Below are 20,156 nucleotides of genomic sequence, written 5' to 3'. Positions count from 1 at the left end.
TCTATTCATATTTAGATTTTTTTATTACACCAGGGCAACTAGCAACATTATTATCCAGCAATGGTTTCCTGTTTCAAAGGAATATAAATATAGGAACACAAAGGCCAAATTCCCTTTAATCGTTGATCACAATGAGTAAAATCAAATAATATATTTCTGATGCAGGAAAAGACAGAGAGCTGAAGTATCCAAAAATTCCAATTTTCATCACGATAATCATGAAAAAAAAAAAAAACACTCATCCAGACATGACTGGAACTTCAAATGGCTCTGGGTTCTATAGTGAGATGAAACAAACAAAAAAAATCGAGCTTTTTAACAACAAACACTCAAGATGGGTTTGGTGCGCAGATCAGTAAAAGTTATCCCATGTGATCAATGAAATATGCTGCTGTATCCTTAATGTTGTGGGCCTCTTTTTCTGCAATAGATACTGGATATGGTATTCAGACAGACACCAGTGGTTTTTATCGAATACCAACAGATAAAAATGAACTGTCTATGCTATAAATCTAATAATGGACTGTGTTTGGATTTTTCAACAGGACAATAATCCAAAAACAAACATCAAAATCAAAACAAAAACGGGTCAGTGAGCACAAAACAAATATTCTGCCATGGCCATTTCAGTGCCCTGACCTTAACTCTGTAGAAAATGAGTGTGGTGAACTGAAGAGAAGTACCACCAACATGGGGCTGGGAATCTGAAGAGGTCCTAGATGAAGGATTTTTTCACAGCCACCTTCGATCATACTTACCAAGGGTATGAATAATTTTGAGCACAACTGTATTTATATGAATTTCAACTGTATACAGTACATTCAATTTTTGATCAATAACTATATTAATATTATTCTTTAACTGGGGAGGGACATTTTACAAACTGAACTACCCTGTTTTTGTCAAAACAAAAACTTATTTTTTATCTAAAAGCATTTATGATTTTCTATATATGTAAACTTTTGTGACCACTTACTAAGTGCAACACAAATTCAGCATTTTTGTGTTTCAGTTGCCCCTTTCTGGTTATATATTTTTAATTCTGCAAGGTGTTTGTAAACTACAACTGCTGTTAGTTCCATTAAGGGAAATAATAATGGAGTTCTAAAAAGAAAGACTAAAAGCAACTAAAGATCTACCTCGAGTGGTTTTTAAAAAACGTTTTATTCCAACACAAAAATCTCACCGACATTTCATTTCACAACACAAGTTACTTAATAAAATAGGCCTGAGTACAAAAGAGAAATACACCAACGTATATAAAATATATATAAAAAGTCCAATGGCTCTGAGCAAACAAAATAGTACTTTAGCACTGACAGGGACCAAAATTCAATCTACCATAAAAAAAAAAAAAAAGATCTGATCACTGATCAAAAGCATTTTAGTCTCGACACTCTTAGGTCCACATCTGATGAAATACACTAATATGTTTACAACATCATTCATCGGATTTGTGCGAACTGATGGCCATTTTAAGCAAGCTTCTGGCAATGAGGAGAGATGTCAGCCTAAACGTATAAAGAGAAAACAGGGAGGACTGTGATGATAGAGGGCAGAGGTAACTTATTTACATCATGCCCCCTGTCTGTTGCTGAAATACATCAATTGTATCCTCGTCCTCCATTTCCAACTGGAAATAGAAAAAAAAATTAAATCAGACTTTGTAGCACACTTAAAGAATGAAACATTCAGAACTGGTCATATCAGTGAACTATACCTGAGCTGGAGTGTCAGTCTCATTGATTGGCTGCCCATCAAACCGGAACCGAATCTGCCGCATTGTTAGCCCCTGTTCAAAACAGAGATAATGTGGACTTAAGAGTTAAGTGAAGTGTAAACTGTAGCATTACCTCCAGCATATCTTCCAAAATGCGGTCAGTGACCCCTTAACAATTCATGTATTGTATAGAATGTCTGGCTTCGGAATGACATGGCCTAATTTTAACATTAAATCAATTTTATCTTAAAGCACAGGTATGTCCAACCTTGCAAAAGCTAGCATCCTGCAGAGTTCAGATCCCACCCTGCTCCAACACACCTGTCTGTAATGATCAAGAAACCCTGAACACCTTTAGCTGGTTCAGGTGGGATTGTTTGGGATTGAAACAGAATTCTGCAGGACAGGAGCTGTCAAGGAGCAGGGTTGGAGATCCTTGTCTTAAAATACAACAAACTCTCAAACTTGGACAGATCAAGATGCCTCTGAATTTACATTTATGTCAAACTGCCAACTGTTTTTAATAATTCACCTTTTCTTTCTCCGTACTCATAACAGATGACCTGACCTTCAACATTTTACCACAACGGATGAAGACAACATCCTGTTCTAGGTCAAAGAACATTTTTGTACTTCTACACTTCCTGCTTTCATGCAACCTCCAACCTTTTCATTTATGTATATATGTATGTGTGTGTGTTTATATATATATAAGATGCTATCAGTATTTATTTTTCTTGGTTTAACCACAGAGTAATAATGGTGTACATGTTTATAGAAACCTCATGGATGTAGCTTCTTAGAACTCATCAATATTTTGTACATTACTGTTCGTAAAACTGAAGTCCTTATAAATGATCACAGAGCTAGGTCCAGCTGAAATCTGGTGAAAATCTGGGAATGAGAAAGGGCCTTATCTTTTGCATGAGTCTAATAATTTAGAATTAACTATAACCAAAGTTCATTCATAAATATTTCAATTAGTTATAGCATGTTTAAGGAATTAACCGTTCATGCATTTGGTGCAGTTGGCAGGCTAGATCTACTACACATGCGGAGCATGTCTCTGCATGATTTACAGGTAGAAGGTTTCAGAAGAACTGATCCTGAATCCTGAACTGCCTTACACTAAAATTAAGTTTAAATGTTGAGCAAGCAAGCTCATTTGCTGTAGATACATACAGCTGACTTTTATCTCCACCTCTAAATTATGATCAATTATTTCCAGACCATCATGTTATCTATTATTGGCAAGTATGGCAATATGCGTTCCACCTAAACAAAGGATTATAATTTTTGTCAGGGCAAGTAAATGATGCAGTTTCATGTGCATAAAAACCCTTACCTGTCTCTCACAATATGCTTTCATCAGTTTGTTAAGGGGCGTGTGCCTCTTGATTTTGAACTGAACCACTGAGCCATCCTGCCCAGCTACTTTTAGGTTTATGTGGTCATTCTCTGTTTTCACACCCTCCTGAAAAGTGAAATAAAACTACCATCAATAATTATTCTGCAATTAAAAATAAAATACACAAAAACAACAATCATCTTAATGATAGGAATCAAGAGGTACCCAAACAACAATACACAGATTTAGGGTTTTATAAGTGAACAAGAGTCCAAACAAGTTCACTTTGCTGCTTAACCCATCTAAAATTATTTAACCCATCTAAAGTTATTTATTTTTAATTGATGTGCAGCGCCAGTGCTGTAGGTTATATGGGCAAGCTAATATGCTGGCTCGTAAATTTTATATGTGTACTGATGCTGTTAAAATAGCTCTATTTAGGGCATTCTGTACATCTTTTTATACAGCTCACTTATGGTGTAGGTACGCTAAAGCTAAAATGCAAAAACTCCAGGTGGCATTTAATGATGCGCTAAGAATTTTGCTTAAACATCCAAGGTGGACAAGTGCAAGCCAATTGTTTGTATCTAATAATGTACCTACTTTGCATGCTGTCTTAAGGAAGTGTATGTATAATTTCATATGTCGGCTGAATGATTCAAAAAATGGTATCATAATGGTCTTAAATGATGTTACATTAAGTGATACAAGGTATTTTTCCAGCTTGCGGAAGCATTGGAATGCAAGCTTGTATGTCTTTTAAATTCTCTGTGTGTATTTTCCTCTTAATTCTTTCTTCTTTTCATATGGACCATGAGTCTGAAATAAAGAGTAATAATAATAATAATAAAATAATGTTGTCCTATGAAGTCTAAGCCTTTTAACAAAGTAATGCACTGAACATTAGAACGAAAAAAAAAAAACCTTCCTGTGATATACCATAGTGACACCACAACAAAGATAATGTAGGCATTATTCCAAATTAAGTGTTTACAGCACACAATACAGTAACGACAGCAAGAGTAGGTCTCAGTAGAGCAAACCGCTGAGATTCCCATTATAACGCAAAAATAAAACACACAACTACACAAATATTAAAGTCTTTTAAAAAAATTATTGATGATACATCAACAGTTAACACAGATGAAGAAAGCCGAGTAAATCTGAATAAGTTACACCTTATCACATACACTGCCTTGTTTTGTGTTTTTGTAATCGACGCACTGAATCGGCACTGATTGTATGCTCGAGAGAGAAGAGCGCGTTTTGCGCTAAAGAGTAAAGAACCATTGGTACTGTGCTTAGTTTACTTTAAGTTTTATCTTAGCACTTGCCGTTTGTATGTGCTGCGAGTCACATTAGCGAACTAGAGGTTAAGCGTAAGCTTTACGAAAGACAACAACATTTCACTGAGTTACTGAACAACAAATTAGAGAGAGAGGGCAATAAGTTGTTTATAAATGGTACCCATTAATCATGTATCAAATAATTATTGTGCTTATTAGAACAGTTATAAAGACTCCTACACACGCACCTTTGGCTTCTCGTCTGCCATGACTGCCTCTGCCTCACACACAGAAGACGCGCTTAATGCCGCCGGATATGACGACGTTTAAAAGGTCCATAGAGCCGTCTTCTTTTTTCCTGGTTTTTATTTGTCGGTTTGCAAACTAAACATTGCCGCCATCTACAGGACTGAAGTGTGAACTCATTGGGATATATGTGTGTGTATAACATAAATAAATAAAAGGACTAATGACACTTGATAATGCTGAGAAAGAATCTGAACATATCAGCACATTCATTGTTCGAGAATCCTCCATCCATCTGGGTCCTGTACCATGATGGTAGCTGAACAAATTCAGAGTTACAGGATTAGTTTTGAGTTGACAAAACCAAACCTCTCCATTCCGGCTTTGTTGGTACTATGATGCCGTTCATCAACTTTCTTTGTCAATTCAGGCTTTGATCCTGGGTTTGTGGAGCGCGTGCACATGAATGTGTGACATCACTGGCGAACAGCCAATCACGAGCCTTGCAACACAAAGCAAGTTTGATTTACTTCTCGTGAGAGACCCAGGCGGCAAGGATGTCGACCGGAAGTTGAAGTCGGCTGCGTGCTGCCATCTTGTAGCAGAACTTCACTTGCGTTAGCATTCCCATTGACTCCCATTCATTTTGGCGTCACTTTGACAGCGAATAACTTTACATCTGAGGCGTTCAAAGACTCAGTTTGTCCATTATTTATTTCTAAAGAAACACGACAATGTATAAAGGGCTCCATTGCCTTTTATGTTACATTATGGCCCCGTAGAAACAGTTTTTGTAAAAATAGGCTAACGATTGCGTCATAACCACTCGTCTCTCTGTCGCATTACCGTACAGACAGGAGGAGTGGAGAAGCTAGCAGGCAATTAACTTAATATGGCGTACTGGCGTTACATTTTAAAATACTATACAAAATAATTAATCAGAATACTTACTCCTGCTCACTCACGCCAAAGAACTCCCCGCTCAAGCTCGCCGTCTCTGCAAGATTAACGATGGCAGTTTGCACGCACAGCTACTAGAACATGTGCATCTGTCAGACAGGTTGCTGACGTCGTCAAGCTTCGTTTGAGTCTGCGCGTTAGAAACGGAAGTGCTAAAAAACGCTAAAAAATGGGCTTCAATCATAGGCTTCAATTGTCTCAGTTGAGTTCCAATGGGGTCGCTGCGTCCATTTCTTTTACCAGGGCTCTCAAGTCTCACGCATTGGGCGTGAGACTCACGCATTTCAACCCGTTCACACGCTCACACGCCACACCTTGTATTTCTCACGCAGAGACATTACGAGGACAACGCCCACCAAGTTGCGGCGCTATTTTTTTTAAACAGTGAAACAGGTAACGTAGAGGAATCAAGTGAGTTCCCCGAAGGCCCTGACACGCACCTGCTAATCGAATAAAAAAAATATAGCTACCGATCAGCCAATCAGAAAATAGCATTGCTGTATCCGGGTAAGATTTTTACAGGCTCGTGTGCAACACAGATCCAGACGCTCGCTGAAGTAGGTAACGTTACGGTTACAGACTTGTCAAGACAATGACACAGATTTTCACTATATGTTTTTTTTTTTATCAATATATTAATTTAACATTTTTTAAAAACAGTCTAAGATATGTTTTGGTCTGATGGTTATTATGACCCCGACACGCACGCAATTTTGGCCATTATACGTGGTCGGCCGTAGCTTTTGTGCCTATTATTAGCCCACTATTATTTTTTTATTGCCAAAGTTACACGTTGAAGAGGATGCGGGGCTACTCTGACAGTTTTATATAGGAGACTTCTATAATAGGCCTATCCATAATACTTGTATGGCAGTATCCATAATAGTTAAAAAAAAAAAAAAAAATTTCTTTCCTTTTATTTTTACTGCACCTCATCCTGGTCCCCATTTTCAAAACGTTTTGCCTAGGCTATTTCATTATATTTTATCCAATGTATAATATTGATTATTGCATTCGTCTATTTCAAAGATGTCAGGGAAGAGGCAAAGGAGCAATCTTTCATGCTTTGTTCTAAAAGATCTGGGCCCGTATTCATAAAGAATCTTAATGCAAAAAGTAGTTCCTAGTGACAAAATTCTAAGAAAATTCTTAGAAATGTGGGCGTTTACTTTTAAAATTAAAGAAAAAAATCCTAGTAAAGAAAAAAGTAATTCAGAAAGCATCTTATCCCTTAAAAGAGGTCTTAAGGTAAAATTTGTTATGAGCACAGACGAGGACTTTTAAGAGGCTTAAGAGTTTCTTTAACAGAGGAGAAAATGGCAGAAAGATGAAGAGGCAGAAGAAATGTGTTGCAGACAATGGATGACAATGAGTTAATAAGACGGTATAGATTATATAATAATTTAATATAATATAATTTAATATATAAATTAAAGTAATCACTACATTACAATATTTGGCAACTGGGAACATGCAACAATGCAATAGTGATGATTTGGGTCTGTCACAACCTTCTGTAAGCAGAGTGATCACACAAACAATTACAGCACTTTCAGAACATCTTATTGTGTCGCAGTTCATTTCGTTTCCACTGGACATTCCCACCTTGCAAGCTCAAAAAACTGCATTTATGAATATAGCAGGCTTAGGTGCGCACAAGCAGGGGGAATGAACCGTTAATAGTTTGTCCCATGTCTGCTTCTTGTCCCTTGCTGTGTCTGAATTTTCCTTTAAGAATGGCCTTGTGTTCATCCATTAACTGGGCTAACAGTAAACACTGTTCCTCTGTCCAGTTTGGCTTTCTCGCTCTTCTTGGCTTTGATTCCATGTTTGATACATTAAAACCAACACTCAAACCGCCACTTAAATAGGACAGCAATCACTGTAACTGGAAAGAGTGGAACAATTTTTATCATTCTAAGCCAATCAAATACCTTATAGGAAATTAAAAGCATGGTAAATAAAAAAATAGAATTCATATACACACATATAATGTGTGTGTGTGTGTGTGTGTGTGTGTGTGTGTGTGTGTGTGTGTGTGTGTGTGTGTGTGTGTGAGAGAGAGAGAGAGAGAGAGAGAACGGTCAAATAGGAAAAATTACGCATGTAAATTTAAAGTGAGGATTAGAATAGACCCTATACTTAAAATCACTCTTTTTTTTCCTTCTTGGACAACCAGCCAATCAGAGTCTTCAAAAGATTGTGTCATACATAGCAACCGGTTCAACCCCGCCTCCTCACTAAGATAAACGTTTTTGTCTTTTCCTTACTCAGAGTTGCTCTCAGATCGGTCCCGAATCGCTTTTAAGCTAAGACTCCTACGTAAAAGTTTTTAAGCTAAATTAAGAGTTTTCTGAGAGGATTCTTAGAATCTTTATGAATGCGGGCCCAGCTCCCTAAAAAGGTGGCTAGGTCAGAGGAGGAGGCTGTGGAGAATACAGTAGGGGAGGGAGTTAGGGTGCCAGAAGAGGATGGGTGCATGGAAGAGACTGTGGAGGACCATAGAGGAAACAGTGGAGAACCCACTGGAAACAGGGAAAAAGAGAGGGTTATGTAGAGCAGCCACCTGTAGGTGTTCCTTTAAGAAGGAGTGGTCAACCCGATCACCATTCATCACAATGGGAACCACCAGCTCTTTTTACTGGTGCTTAGTCTACTCTGCAGACAAGATAACTCCTGTGTCCATCAAGGTGTGAGGGACATAAGCAGGGAGGCTTTCTAAAATAGCTGCATTAGTGTTAGTGCTTGCTCATTCAAATACCTATGCTGAGAGGGTTTTCTCCATGGTGGGATTAAACAAGACCTAAACCAGGAACAGTTTAGCACTTGATGGAACTGTGAAAAATGGCTGGCCTGGAACCACAGTGATTCAAATGGGAGCCACCAACCCCTGGCCTCAATACCAGCTACCAACACCTACTATAAACAGCACTGACCATTTTTTCTCTCTCTCTCTCTCACACACACACACAAATAAATGCTGAATTAAATAAATATTATTTTATTTGTAAGAATATGTGTCATTTATGAGATCAGACACCCGTCCCCATCAAACCCCTGCCGCCATCGCGACCGCGGGCAAAATCTCACTCTGAACTCAGTTCAAAACTTGAGAGCCCTGTTTTACTGTCTATGGAGAGACCCAGCGAGATTCAAAACTAAAGTTTAAAGGTTTTGCTAAAGGTTAAGAGACTGAAGAATATGACAAATTTAAATGTCATATGAAAAATGAAGGAGGACTAATAAAATAAATGATCTTGCTCCATCAGTGTAGTCACAAGTGGAACAATATATAGTGATAGAGACTCGAACATGTAAGGTCAGATTTGTAATTTAATGTAATTTAAAATGTATTTTAAAATAGTGCAATCTTTTGATACTACAGCTTATTTACATTACATGATCTGTATACATTAATATTTATTTAAAATAATTTATAATAACTGTTAAACTAAAATTGCTTGTGTGTAAGAGATAAATAATAATATGAATCACAGTAATTATATAAATCATAAAATGACTGACAAAATGACATAAAATGGCTTTAATGATGTTATTATCATTAAAGCCAGACTTCTTCTTTTTTTTTTTTTTTAAGCATAAGTGACCTTTAATTTGGAGCAAGATAAACTGGAGGGACTTTGTGTCAGACATGTGTCACTTCTCTCACATCTGATTGGTTCACCTTCAGTTTGAGATCTCTAACCCAGAACATAACCTGCCCTGGAGCAGGTTAGCCGTGCAGCGTAAGATACCATGGCAACGAACACCGATTAAAGCCGAGCTACTTTCATAGAACCTAAAATCCAGGGTTGGCGGAACCTAATTTGAAACATAGCTGGATAGCCACCTAACCTGGTAGCTAACAATATTGCAGCCTTCTCTGTTGTGTAAACCCCTACTTGATCAGATACCCTTTTACCAATTTTAACTTGATAAGTAAGGGATAATGTACATCCAGCAGATTGTTATCGCAGAATAACCCTCGATAAAGTGACCCAGAGTTTCTCCAAATTGTCAGTTAAATCCCTTAATCCCAGATTCCATAAAAAGCCTTAAAATATGCAATGATGTATCTGATAGATGCTTAACCATTTCATAGCACACATCATCCGCCCCTGGGGAGGTTTGGTTAGACCCCAAAACGGCCCTTTTTAGTTCATATAAGGAAAAATCATTATCTAATGTACTTCCTGATAATCCTCTATGAACTAATAATTCTTGATTATCTCTTAAACAATTATCTCTATGCCTTCTCATACTGTCTGGGATATTATAATTATTACTATATACTTTTTCAAAGGCTTTGGCTAAAACTTCAGCTTTTTAAAATATTTTTATTATAACCAGAATACTGTTATTTCCTTTTATTCCATTCATCTTCTTGATCATTCCCCACAAATAATTTATTTTTTAGTTTCTTCTCTTATACTTTTCACAATATTGTCTCCAATAATGTCTTTTCGCATTTGCACCTTCCTAACAATTGCCAGTTTCCTCTTATATTCAATAAAATAATTAAAAACAGTTTTTCCTAACCTTTATTGCTTCACTTCATCATTCTACCATGGATCTGGTTACTTCCTTCTCGTTTTGCTTTTACCAATTAATTCTTCTGCTGACTTACATAGACTCTCACTTATTCAAAGTCCCCTGCTGATTCTTCTATTTCAATCATCAATATCTCACTTCCTTAAATTGGTCCCAGTCAGCTGACTTAGATTTCCAGGAAATCTTTCTACTACATTCACTTCCATATCTATTCCCATTTTACAATTAATCGGATAATGTTACTATTCAATTTAGATCCAATACATTCCACATACATCTTGTCAAATTTCCTGAAAACAATGGTTAAGTCTAATGTAGATGACTTTTTTGATAAATCAATTCTTGTTGCTCTTCCATTATTAACACAAACTATTTCACACTTAACTAACATATCCTTTTTAATGTTTTTTTTTTTTTTTTTACATTTTTTACTTCCCCATAATGTACTGTGGCCATTAAAATCTCCACACCAACCCAGTCTATGAAAATTCTCTCCCCTAATTTCCTAAAGAATATCACTACTTAATCTCTTACATGGATTATAGTAATTAATCATCTTGTAAAATGGCCTTGGTGGGATGTACTCCGCTATGCCCTTGTAGATTTATCCAACACGCCAGCATGATCTTGATCCTCCTGAAACGTAAAGGCTTTCCGGAGTCCCATTATGACCCCCTTTTTATTGAACATATATAAAAGGTAAATACACATATTTACAGCTCAAAAACAGATTATAACGACAATAATAAATATATAAACAACAAATAAAGAACCAGGAAAAGAACTAAAAAACAATATTAAGCCAGGGGTAATATATAAATTAGATTTAAAGAGAAAGAAGAGGTAATAAATAATCTAAAATAAACCCCATCCTCTTAACACAACAGCACATTATAAAAAAAAGCAATTAGCACTTCATAAAAAGCACAAATATTATACTTCGTCCACAACGTATAGGATTTTAAGGCTTTGACATTGCCGGAGGAGGATATTGTAAGCAAATCTTCCCTGTTGCGGTTTCACAGGGATGTGTCCATGAAACAAAGGGGGTAAAGAACTCCACTGGGGATGGCATCCATCACCATAGCAAAGTGGGGTGAAAGGTATACAGTTTTACTTAAGAATTCAGAAGAAGATAGCAAGAGACCATCTGAATTTACAAGTTTAGAAACCAAAAGAATATTATTATTAAACCTGTCCGGGAACAATTTTTTTTTTTTTTGTATCGAATATTTTGATTTTTCCAAATAAAGTACCTGTGGGGACTAAAACAGTGTTTGTAAACTAAGTGCCAGGCCAAAAAATTCAACAGTTGTTCAAAATAATATATTTATTTGTCTTTAAAACCGTATACATTGCGTTGAATTGCAAATTTTACTTGAAATCTAAGAAGAACAGCATTACTGGAAGATTCATGAAGCTCTTCTTTGAATTAATTTAGAAAGTCAATTTTATTAATATGATTTTCCCCATGCCTTTCGCTCTCTCTCTCACACATACACACACACAATCATTCAGTAAAACACACCACTGGACACATCCAGTTAAGCAAAACAATACTGAGGCAACTAAAAAAAGCCATACCAAAAGTGAAACCAATACTTTGCATTCATCCAAAAATACAGAAGTCCAAGTATGCTTTGCACCATCTTTCACACACATTTTGTTGGACTGTTATCTGATGTAAAACAAATTTAATTGGCTTTAAAACACTGAGGCCAACCATGTCAAACACCACAAATCTGAATAGTAATGAAATAAATATGTAAAACTCAAAGCACAAAAACACAACTGGTGCATCATATCAAGGAAAATAGATTGAAAGAAAAGATGCAACGTCCAGTGTTATCACATTACCTGCCACTGCTTTCAGGGTGAGGTATGAGTTGAATAGTTTAGTTGTGGCTAACAATAAAATGACCCATTATGACTCATAGGCTACATATTTATAATAATGACAACAGTATCTAATGACAAAGACCAGTACATCTAGACATTTGTGGATTACGCAAAGATTGGGATTCACAAGTTTGTCACACCCAATTTGTCAAAGGTAACATCGGGGACACCGCTAAAGGGTGATCCATGCACTTACACACTGACTTTTTCATTTGTCTTCATGAGTATTAATGCTTACACAGCTACAAATGACCCCATCTTTCCACTGGAGGGAACTTGTCCATCTCTCCAGACTCTGTGACCTGTCGATCTCCGAGGGTGAATGTCAGCTTGTACCGTATTCTCACTTTCTCCTGCAAAAGAAACACAAACACATATAACAACCATTTAGTTAATCATAGAAATTGTATCACGTAAGCACACAAGCAATTGCTTTTTACAAAATTACATTGAAGTTCATCTAACTAGGGCAAAATATCACTGAGCTTTTAGTTCTCTAAATATGGTGACAAACATTTCCCTTGACTTTTCAGTGCTTCCAAGGTCAAAGCTCAGATGAGATTTTTTATGAAAAAGATAGATAGATCTACTGGTATCATTTATTGATTTAAGTGTCATTTTTGATCCTAGTAATCAATGTTTTTTTATGGCAATTTGTAACAATTTTATTTTATTACAATTCATTTTACATTTTGACAAAAGTTAAATTCATTATTACGATTAAAACTGAACCTCACTATATCTGAAAAGCTATATTACCCATTTTATTTCTACAATAGGCAACAGAGATAGTGACTTTAAGCTACTTCTCTTTAACAAATGTCCCATGTCCTCTTATGCTGAGACAAGTGTCTTTCGGGGATACATTTTTTTTCCCAGAAGTAAGCTACATCTGACAAAAACAACATTTGAGGACATCCTTATTTTAAAATCTTTTTTTTTTTTTTATATATTATTTTTTACCAATATTTGTAGATATTTATTAATTTGTTTTTAAATCTCAAGCCCTGTTTTTCTTTTAATTTTAAGGTTAGGCTTTAGTATTTATAACTATGTATATGTAAATGTAAGTATATGTAAATATATGCATGTGTGTGTTTGTTTATGTGTGTGTGCTCTTGTTTTTGTGACATATCAGGACACAACTCTGTATAATGACATGGGTATGACAGGTATTACAAGGAGAGGGTGACTTATGACGACATAACCCATGTCCCCATTTTTCAAAACTCTTATAAATCACGCACAATTAGTGTTTTTTTTTTTTTTTGAGAAAGAAAAAATGCACAAAGTTTTCTGTGAGGGTTAGGGTTAGGTGTTGGGTTGGTGTAGGGCCACAGAATATACAGTTTGTACAGTATAAAAACCATTACGCCTATGGGATGTCCCTACTTTTCACAAAAACAAACATGAGTGTGTGTGTGTATCTTTCTTCACCTTCAGTGGGTTAGCCAGCAACATGATCTGAGTAATGGAACTGGGGGGCATGAAAGGGTTAAAGGGGGCCATTTCTGTTCCAGAAGGGGGCTGCAGCTTCACTTTCATAGACTGTCAATCACAAATTAAAGAGGTAACAAAAATAAATGAACCAAAACAACTGCAAACAAATCCATATCCATCACAAAACAATAACAGTGTACAGTTAGGATCCATTTAAATGATATACTGTATGTAAATTATTATTATTGTTAAATTTCAGCAGAAAAAAAATATGCAAACTTCAGCCTCTCACCTTTGGCACAGCAACCTGAAGCACTACGTTCTTCACCAACAGTGGTGCTGTGTTTAGCATGGACACCACAACCACCAGAACATCGGGGCGACCAGGCGGGGGGTCAGTAGCAAAGTGCATCAACACACGAACACCATCCTTATCATAGGCTGTCACTGGACACTCCTTACCTGTGAAAAGATACAAGCAAATGACACACCGTACTAAGCCTAACATGCAAGTAATTAATTTGGAATAACTGATATAATTCTTTAATTTCAGAACAAAAGGAACCTTTTATCAACAGCATCCACATTCATTTATTGGCCTTACTTGGTTTAATGGCCTCCAGTGGGACAAATACACTGGACAGGGAGATATCCGAGCCTGAGGGTGACTGACTGGTGGGTAATGTAGGGGAGATGGATCTGAACAGAGGGCTGTCTGGGGCAAAGCTCTGAGGTTTGGCAGAGGTTAAAGCAGAGGGCACTGGTGTTATTCCAGCAGGGAAACTGAATGTGGTTAATGCAGGATGGATGTTCTCTTCTCCAGCTCGAAGTTCTCTGCTACCAAAGCTTGAATAACTGGACTGGCTGCTTTATATAGAAAGAACAAACAATTAGTTGGGTTTAAAAAAAAAAAAAAAACTTCCAGCACTTTGATCATAATTAAAGGCTCTAATAATAGAGTTTGCAAGCTGTGCCTCTTTCCTTCCATGTATGAATGCTACTACTAAACTGAAGAACTGTTTTTTAACCAATGGCATCAATCAAACACATTAGAATATAGAAACAATGTATTTATTTACCCATTACACTTAAGAAATTATTCTATTATGCTGATTTGGGGATCAAGAAACCTTTCTTATTATCATCATAGTTGAAAATAGTTGATCATAAAGTGTGAATCAATAAAAACCATGATGCTTTTTTAATCGATACTGCTAATTCTATTTTTATTTAATTCTCTCACTACCTATGAGTCTTGTCCAGGTCCAGCATGGCAAGATCTTTGCAGCTCTGCTGGAGGGAGTTGTCAAAGACTGAGGCAGATTCCGAGGCAGGCGGCGCTGTTGAGATGAGAGGATTTAAGGGAGCAGAGCTGCGGAGTAGGTCAATCACTGGTTTGGAAGTCTGTCATCAGAAAATAAATAAAAATTATGCGTACACATTAAATATCATAATATGCAGATTTTTTTTTTTTAAGGCATGTTTAACCTAAATGTCAAGCACTCTTGCAATCTTACTTGTGAAGAAATCCACTGATTGCTTTGGCCTTCTTTTGTATTCTTTTCTGCAGACTTGCTTGAGTCCAGATTAGTAAGGCCTGCAAAGTAGACAATTTGAAGTGTTAATTAAAATTGTCTTAAACTCAAAACAATGAGGCCTGTGTGACTGTTTGATACTTATTGTTTTTAAACACATTCTTATATAAAATGCTTAAAATAAATGAATGTATGTATTTTAACATATTCTAAATGTGATTTTTTTTCTGTAATGCCAAAGCTCCATTTCAGCATCTATTACATCTATTCTGAAGTGTCATATGAACCTTCTGCTGTATTCTAATAAAGTTTTAAGCTGTATAGCAGAAAAACAAAACAAAAAAAAACATGGTTTTAATTTCTGAATTTACATTTTATATTATAAATCGTGTTAACAGGTTTGATAGCATTTATTTGGAATGGAAATCTTACTGACACCAAACATCTGAATGGTAATGTATGACATTCTTAATAAATCATCTATCATACACTTCAAAAGTATTATTAAGACATTTTTTACCTAATGAACCAAGTCCGTCATCTAGAAGAGAAAAACTGCTGGGAAGCTGGCTTGGTGGAGGACTGGTTTGGAAACTTGATGATCCAGAGGACGTGTTGGAAGAAGAAAGCTGAGCTCCAACTGAAGGAGTAAGTGCGAGGAGGTCAACTGGTAGAGAATCAGGGGGCTGAGGTGAAGTCAAAACGTTTTTAAGGGGTGAAGGGGTCCCAGAGTCCAGATCATTCAAATCGATCAAAATGTCAGAAGAGTTTCTGTCAGAGGTGCCTAAACAAATGAAAAATTCAATTAAATTCAACTTTATTTGTATAGCGCTTTTTACGATACAAATCATTGCAAAGGAACTTTACAGAAAATTAAGTTTATACAATATTTAGTAGTAGCTTATAAGTGGTGACTGTCAGTTTATGTGCATATGACAGGAATGAAAACATGTATAAAAACATTAACTCATACTGAACTACATTTCCAGAGCAGTAATTTGATAAATCCTGCAAGCTCTTTGGTTTATTCAAACACCAAAAAAAATAAATAAATAATAATAATAATAATAAAGTCACGAAGTGTAAGAATTCTGGTACATTATACATACGTTCTGAAGCTGTTGATCCTGGTAAGTCAGTCATAATGGTCTGTCCTTCAACAATCTTTTTATAGGAATTGATAACTCGTGAGAGATCATCACTAGCGTGCAAAATATCGCCTGCACCAAAGAAGACCAGAAGGTACATGTAAAAATACGTTTTTTTTTTTAAATAATATATTATTGAGACCTAAATGAGTTTTTGTTTACTAATGTGTATTACCTAAGGCACTGTCATCGTCATCTGTCTCGGTGGCAAGTCTGAAGACTGCAGTTCTAAGTTTGTCACAGTCATTATACAGATCCTATGAACATAAAGCAAGTTGCCCATGGTCAGATACATTTAATTACAGGTTAAGTCCAGCAGTGACCAGGTCTAATCTCAGATGTCTCACCTTTAGAAGTTCTTTGTCTTCTTGTGTTGATTCATCACTTTTGAAATGACTTAGCATCTCATTAAGGAGCTTCACACTGTTGTTCACCTCCTCTAGGGTGTTGACACGATGGGAAACTTTCTGCTGCAGAGCCTCATCCTGAAAGCAAAGCAAGAGGCCTGTAAGTCTTGTGTTAAACCTATGATAAACTATAAATCATGACATATTGCAATTATCTTAAACAAGCTTTTTATTTTAATTAAAATTCATTTTTAGATTATTTTGGTATAATACCTTATAATTATTTCTTAGAAAAGTATACCAAAACGAATAATTATTGTTATAAAAAAAATAAAAATAAAAATGTCCTTATCAATAAGTCTCTTAAAATAGAAATAATCTATGACAATATTTTATGAATGTCATGTGGTGCTTCTCCCCCAAAACATAGCTAAATTTATAAATTCATAATTTATGTTTTAAACAAATAATTGTTGCTTGACAAACATATTTAACTAGTGCTGTCAAACGATTAATCACATTCAAAATAAAAGTTGTTTACAGAATATACGTGTGTGTGTACTATGCATTTTTGTTATTTAGGCCTGTATATAAATACACACATGCATGTATATATTTTTTAAAAACATGTTATGTTTATATATTAAATATATTTATAAATTCTATGAAATATATGAATATAAATATGCATGTAAATATGACTAAATATTTTAAAAATATATACATTCATGTGTGTGCATTTATATAAACAAAGTAAACATACACAGTACATACATATATATTATGTGAAACAAAACTTTTATTTTGGATGCGATTAATCACGATCAATCGTTTGACAGCACTAATTTTAACATATTCTCTTAAAACATTATTATAAAAGTATCCAAGCCCTCACCTCTTTGACCATGTTCTTAATAATGCGGTTAGCTTCTTGAAGATCCTCCGGCTTTTTACTTTTAAGAAGTTCTGCCAGACGCTGGAGGGACAATTTTTAAACAAAGAAAAAGACAATGGTTTATAACTTTACATAAGCATCGGCTCACAGCGTGGTCAAAACAGTTCCCCTTGAAATAAAAAAAAAATTCCAGGAAAAGTACAAGTTAAGCAAGATCTTAAAAAGAAGAACTGTAAATGACATTATTTAATAAAAGCACTCACATTGATTTTTCTTCCAAAATTTAAGCTGTAAATGTTTTAGTAAAATGTGTAATTAAATCAATTTTAATTATAATTATACAACATTTTCAGTATTTTTTTTTTTTTTGGTTCATGGGCTTACGTTGTCTCAGCAACAAAACGGTAAAATTGGATGTAACTTCTCCCGGAAAAGGCTACCAATTAATTTTAACACACATTTCTGGCTATACATTTGAAACTAATTATTTTAATATTTACTATATGCATTGGTCTCAGTCAATTCCACTGGAATTGGGAAGTTGTATCACTTCCATTGAAGTTTCCACCTAAACTTTGTAAATTTTAAATAAGAAACATATATAATGGCACAGTTTAATTAAGCTTTAATGGTACCGAAGCCAGAATAATTGTTTAATCTCTGATACTGTAATGTGCTTCTTCACCTTACTCTTTTCCTCATTGTCAAACACTGGATTCTTGGGCTTTGGCGAGGGAACGAGGGTCTTGTCCACAGGAACCACTGGGTCTTCTGTTACAATGCCTGAGGAAGAATGGGGTAAAGACTGAACAAGACAGGCTAGCAAACCTGGAACACAGAAATGAAGTAGGTGATATTCTTATAAATGTTTATATCTGTGATGAAAGAACCTTGCTTCTTTAGCATTTGATAGGCCTCTGTAATCTTTGCCTCATCTGGTAAAGCAACTGACCAGCTGTAAAGCAACTCTATTACTTTAGTCTTCACTCGTTCAGACACTCTGTCTCCCAAATACTGTAGGATTAAAAAAAAAAAAAAAGGATAAATAAGGTAAATGTGTTATTATGGAGACATTAAAATATTTAAATGATTTTGCTGTATTAAATTGATAGTTTACTTAAATCATCACCTTTGGTGAAACCATTTTGATGAGTTCATTTAAAAATCTAAATTTTCCAACTTCATTATGAAATCTTCTTCCACAGTTCTTCATGCAAGCTTCTAAAACCTGCAAGAATTATCTAGATTTAGTAAGAGACTTTTATTATATAAGAGGGACAGAAGGAGATAAACTCACAGTTAGTGCTTGTAATGATTCCCAGTCTTGTGGGGACTGGATTTTATGTGCCAATAATCTGACCGAGATCTGTGGGCTGCAAGATACAAACAAAATTCTCACTTGATTGATGAGAAGAAACACAACCATAGTGTCCCCAATGAATAAGAAGACAGTCTCATGTACCAGTTATAAAAGGTAAACATACCCCTCAAGTTCCTTATTGATTTGGTCGCAGAACCCGATGATATATTCCCACTCCTCCTGTCTGTTGGAAGGATTGGTGGCTTTGTCTACCAAGAAGGAAGTCACACTAACATCACAATTTTCAAATAAAAGCCTCTCACCCGTTGTTACTCTTACACTTAACTCTTTCGGTTTACTATATTTATAAGATAACAAAAGATCTTAATACATTTAAATGTGTGCATTTACAAGATGATTTTATCTCAAGAGACAGGATAGAAGAAAGTAAGCCATTTTTCAATCATAGTGTATGATTCCAGGTTTACATTCAGTAAACTGTGCAACATGCCAGTAAGGTTTAAGACAAAATGATTGGTTTCCTACTTATAACTAACGTTTCCGAGATAGCAAAGAAGTGTTAAGTTAAACTGTTTTAGGCAACAGCAGTTCAGAAGTTGTTTAATTTAAAAAAAATGGTAGATGACAGATGAGCTTGCTAATCATAAAATCCTTCGGTCTCATAACTTAGAGCTGCCTAACTTAGAAATTTAGGTGCATAATAAACGCGTTTAAACGTTCGACCCAAATATTCTGCTGAATTGGAAAGCACTTATGACACTCAAAATGCATTCTAGGATGGGTCAGTTTATTTTCCGTCTAACCATCATGGCATCATGTCAGTGTATATCACAGACACGACAAAACAACTGATCACAAATAGCATCTGAATGTGAATGCTTATCTTAACGGCGTAACAGAGTCAAATTAAATCGTATTCTGCTAATGTATTAGCAAAAGTACTCACTTAGCCATGACTCCAGTGACTCTCCTTCCGGATCCGCCATGATCACACAGTGGCACAACTGACTGAGCGCGAGCTACACATTCCCGTCATGTGACATTCTCGTGCTTCTGTGATGATAATAAGTGGCGTGTGGTCTTCCGAGAGGAAGCGAGGTCATGAACTAGAATAAACAATCCTGTTCTATGATGTAAATCGCGGTGGCGGCAATTATATTGAAATTTGCAATACGTCTGCAATAATTTCTGTCAGACATTTATTAAATGTCTTTAAAAGAAATACGATAAGAAAGTAAAATTAAAACACTATTCATTTATTTATTTGCTTGCTTGATGTTTGATTAATTTATCTTTTGATTTTTATTGAGTATATAAGCTATACATTTTATTCGTTTTTCAACAATAACAACAACAAAACTTTTCAATCTGATTGTATTTTTTCAAAGATGCCAAAATCAGATTTTTAAACATTGCTCGGCACATTTATATATATAAAAATAATATATATAAAATATTAC

At 35.5% G+C, this 20,156-nt stretch overlaps 2 protein-coding genes across 3 annotated transcripts; both read right to left on the bottom strand.

Moving 5' to 3' along the window:
- Positions 1-1,136: 1,136 nt before the first annotated feature.
- Positions 1,137-4,746, bottom strand: sumo2a (small ubiquitin like modifier 2a). Its single transcript, XM_026263012.1, has 4 exons — positions 4,603-4,746; positions 3,066-3,194; positions 1,721-1,792; positions 1,137-1,633 (listed from the first exon to the last, which is right to left on the bottom strand). The coding sequence occupies exons 1-4, from the start codon at positions 4,621-4,623 to the stop codon at positions 1,571-1,573; spliced, it is 285 nt and encodes a 94-aa protein (XP_026118797.1). The 5' UTR covers positions 4,624-4,746; the 3' UTR covers positions 1,137-1,570.
- Positions 4,747-10,771: 6,025 nt separating this feature from the next.
- Positions 10,772-19,761, bottom strand: gga3a (golgi associated, gamma adaptin ear containing, ARF binding protein 3a). 2 transcript variants are annotated; one of them, XM_026263009.1, is made up of 17 exons: positions 19,643-19,761; positions 18,860-18,944; positions 18,673-18,748; positions 18,505-18,603; positions 18,266-18,389; positions 18,061-18,158; positions 17,376-17,456; positions 16,481-16,618; positions 16,309-16,390; positions 16,095-16,205; positions 15,506-15,769; positions 14,968-15,047; positions 14,697-14,854; positions 14,055-14,317; positions 13,743-13,912; positions 13,448-13,558; positions 10,772-12,363 (listed from the first exon to the last, which is right to left on the bottom strand). In XM_026263009.1, exons 1-17 carry the CDS (start codon positions 19,680-19,682, stop codon positions 12,253-12,255), a joined length of 2,091 nt encoding a protein of 696 aa, XP_026118794.1. In that variant the 5' UTR covers positions 19,683-19,761; the 3' UTR covers positions 10,772-12,252. The 2 variants fall into 2 exon arrangements, with proteins under 2 accessions (XP_026118794.1, XP_026118796.1); XM_026263011.1 differs by having other exon boundaries at positions 14,055-14,314.
- Between the last annotated feature and the right edge of the window lie 395 nt (positions 19,762-20,156).

This window comes from Carassius auratus, chromosome 6 (genome assembly GCF_003368295.1).
Source record: "Carassius auratus strain Wakin chromosome 6, ASM336829v1, whole genome shotgun sequence".
Lineage (NCBI taxonomy): Eukaryota > Metazoa > Chordata > Actinopteri > Cypriniformes > Cyprinidae > Carassius > Carassius auratus.
This window is presented reverse-complemented; position numbering and strand designations above follow the sequence as displayed.

Bases quoted from the DNA above. Each gene is read 5' to 3' on its own strand.
- sumo2a (XM_026263012.1), bottom strand. From the start codon at position 4,623: ATGGCAGACGAGAAGCCAAAG. The intron at 3,195-4,602 runs GTGCGTGTGTAG...TTCACTTTTCAG, and splicing joins TGGCAGACGAGAAGCCAAAG to GAGGGTGTGAAAACAGAGAA. The intron at 1,634-1,720 runs GTATAGTTCACT...TTCTATTTCCAG, and splicing joins AGACTGACACTCCAGCTCAG to TTGGAAATGGAGGACGAGGA.
- gga3a (XM_026263009.1), bottom strand. From the start codon at position 19,682: ATGGCGGATCCGGAAGGAGAGTCACTGGAGTCATGGCTAA. The intron at 18,159-18,265 runs GTTCTTTCATCA...ATTCTTCCTCAG, and splicing joins TCAAATGCTAAAGAAGCAAG to GCATTGTAACAGAAGACCCA. The intron at 14,855-14,967 runs GTAAGATTGCAA...TTCTGATGACAG, and splicing joins ATCAGTGGATTTCTTCACAA to ACTTCCAAACCAGTGATTGA.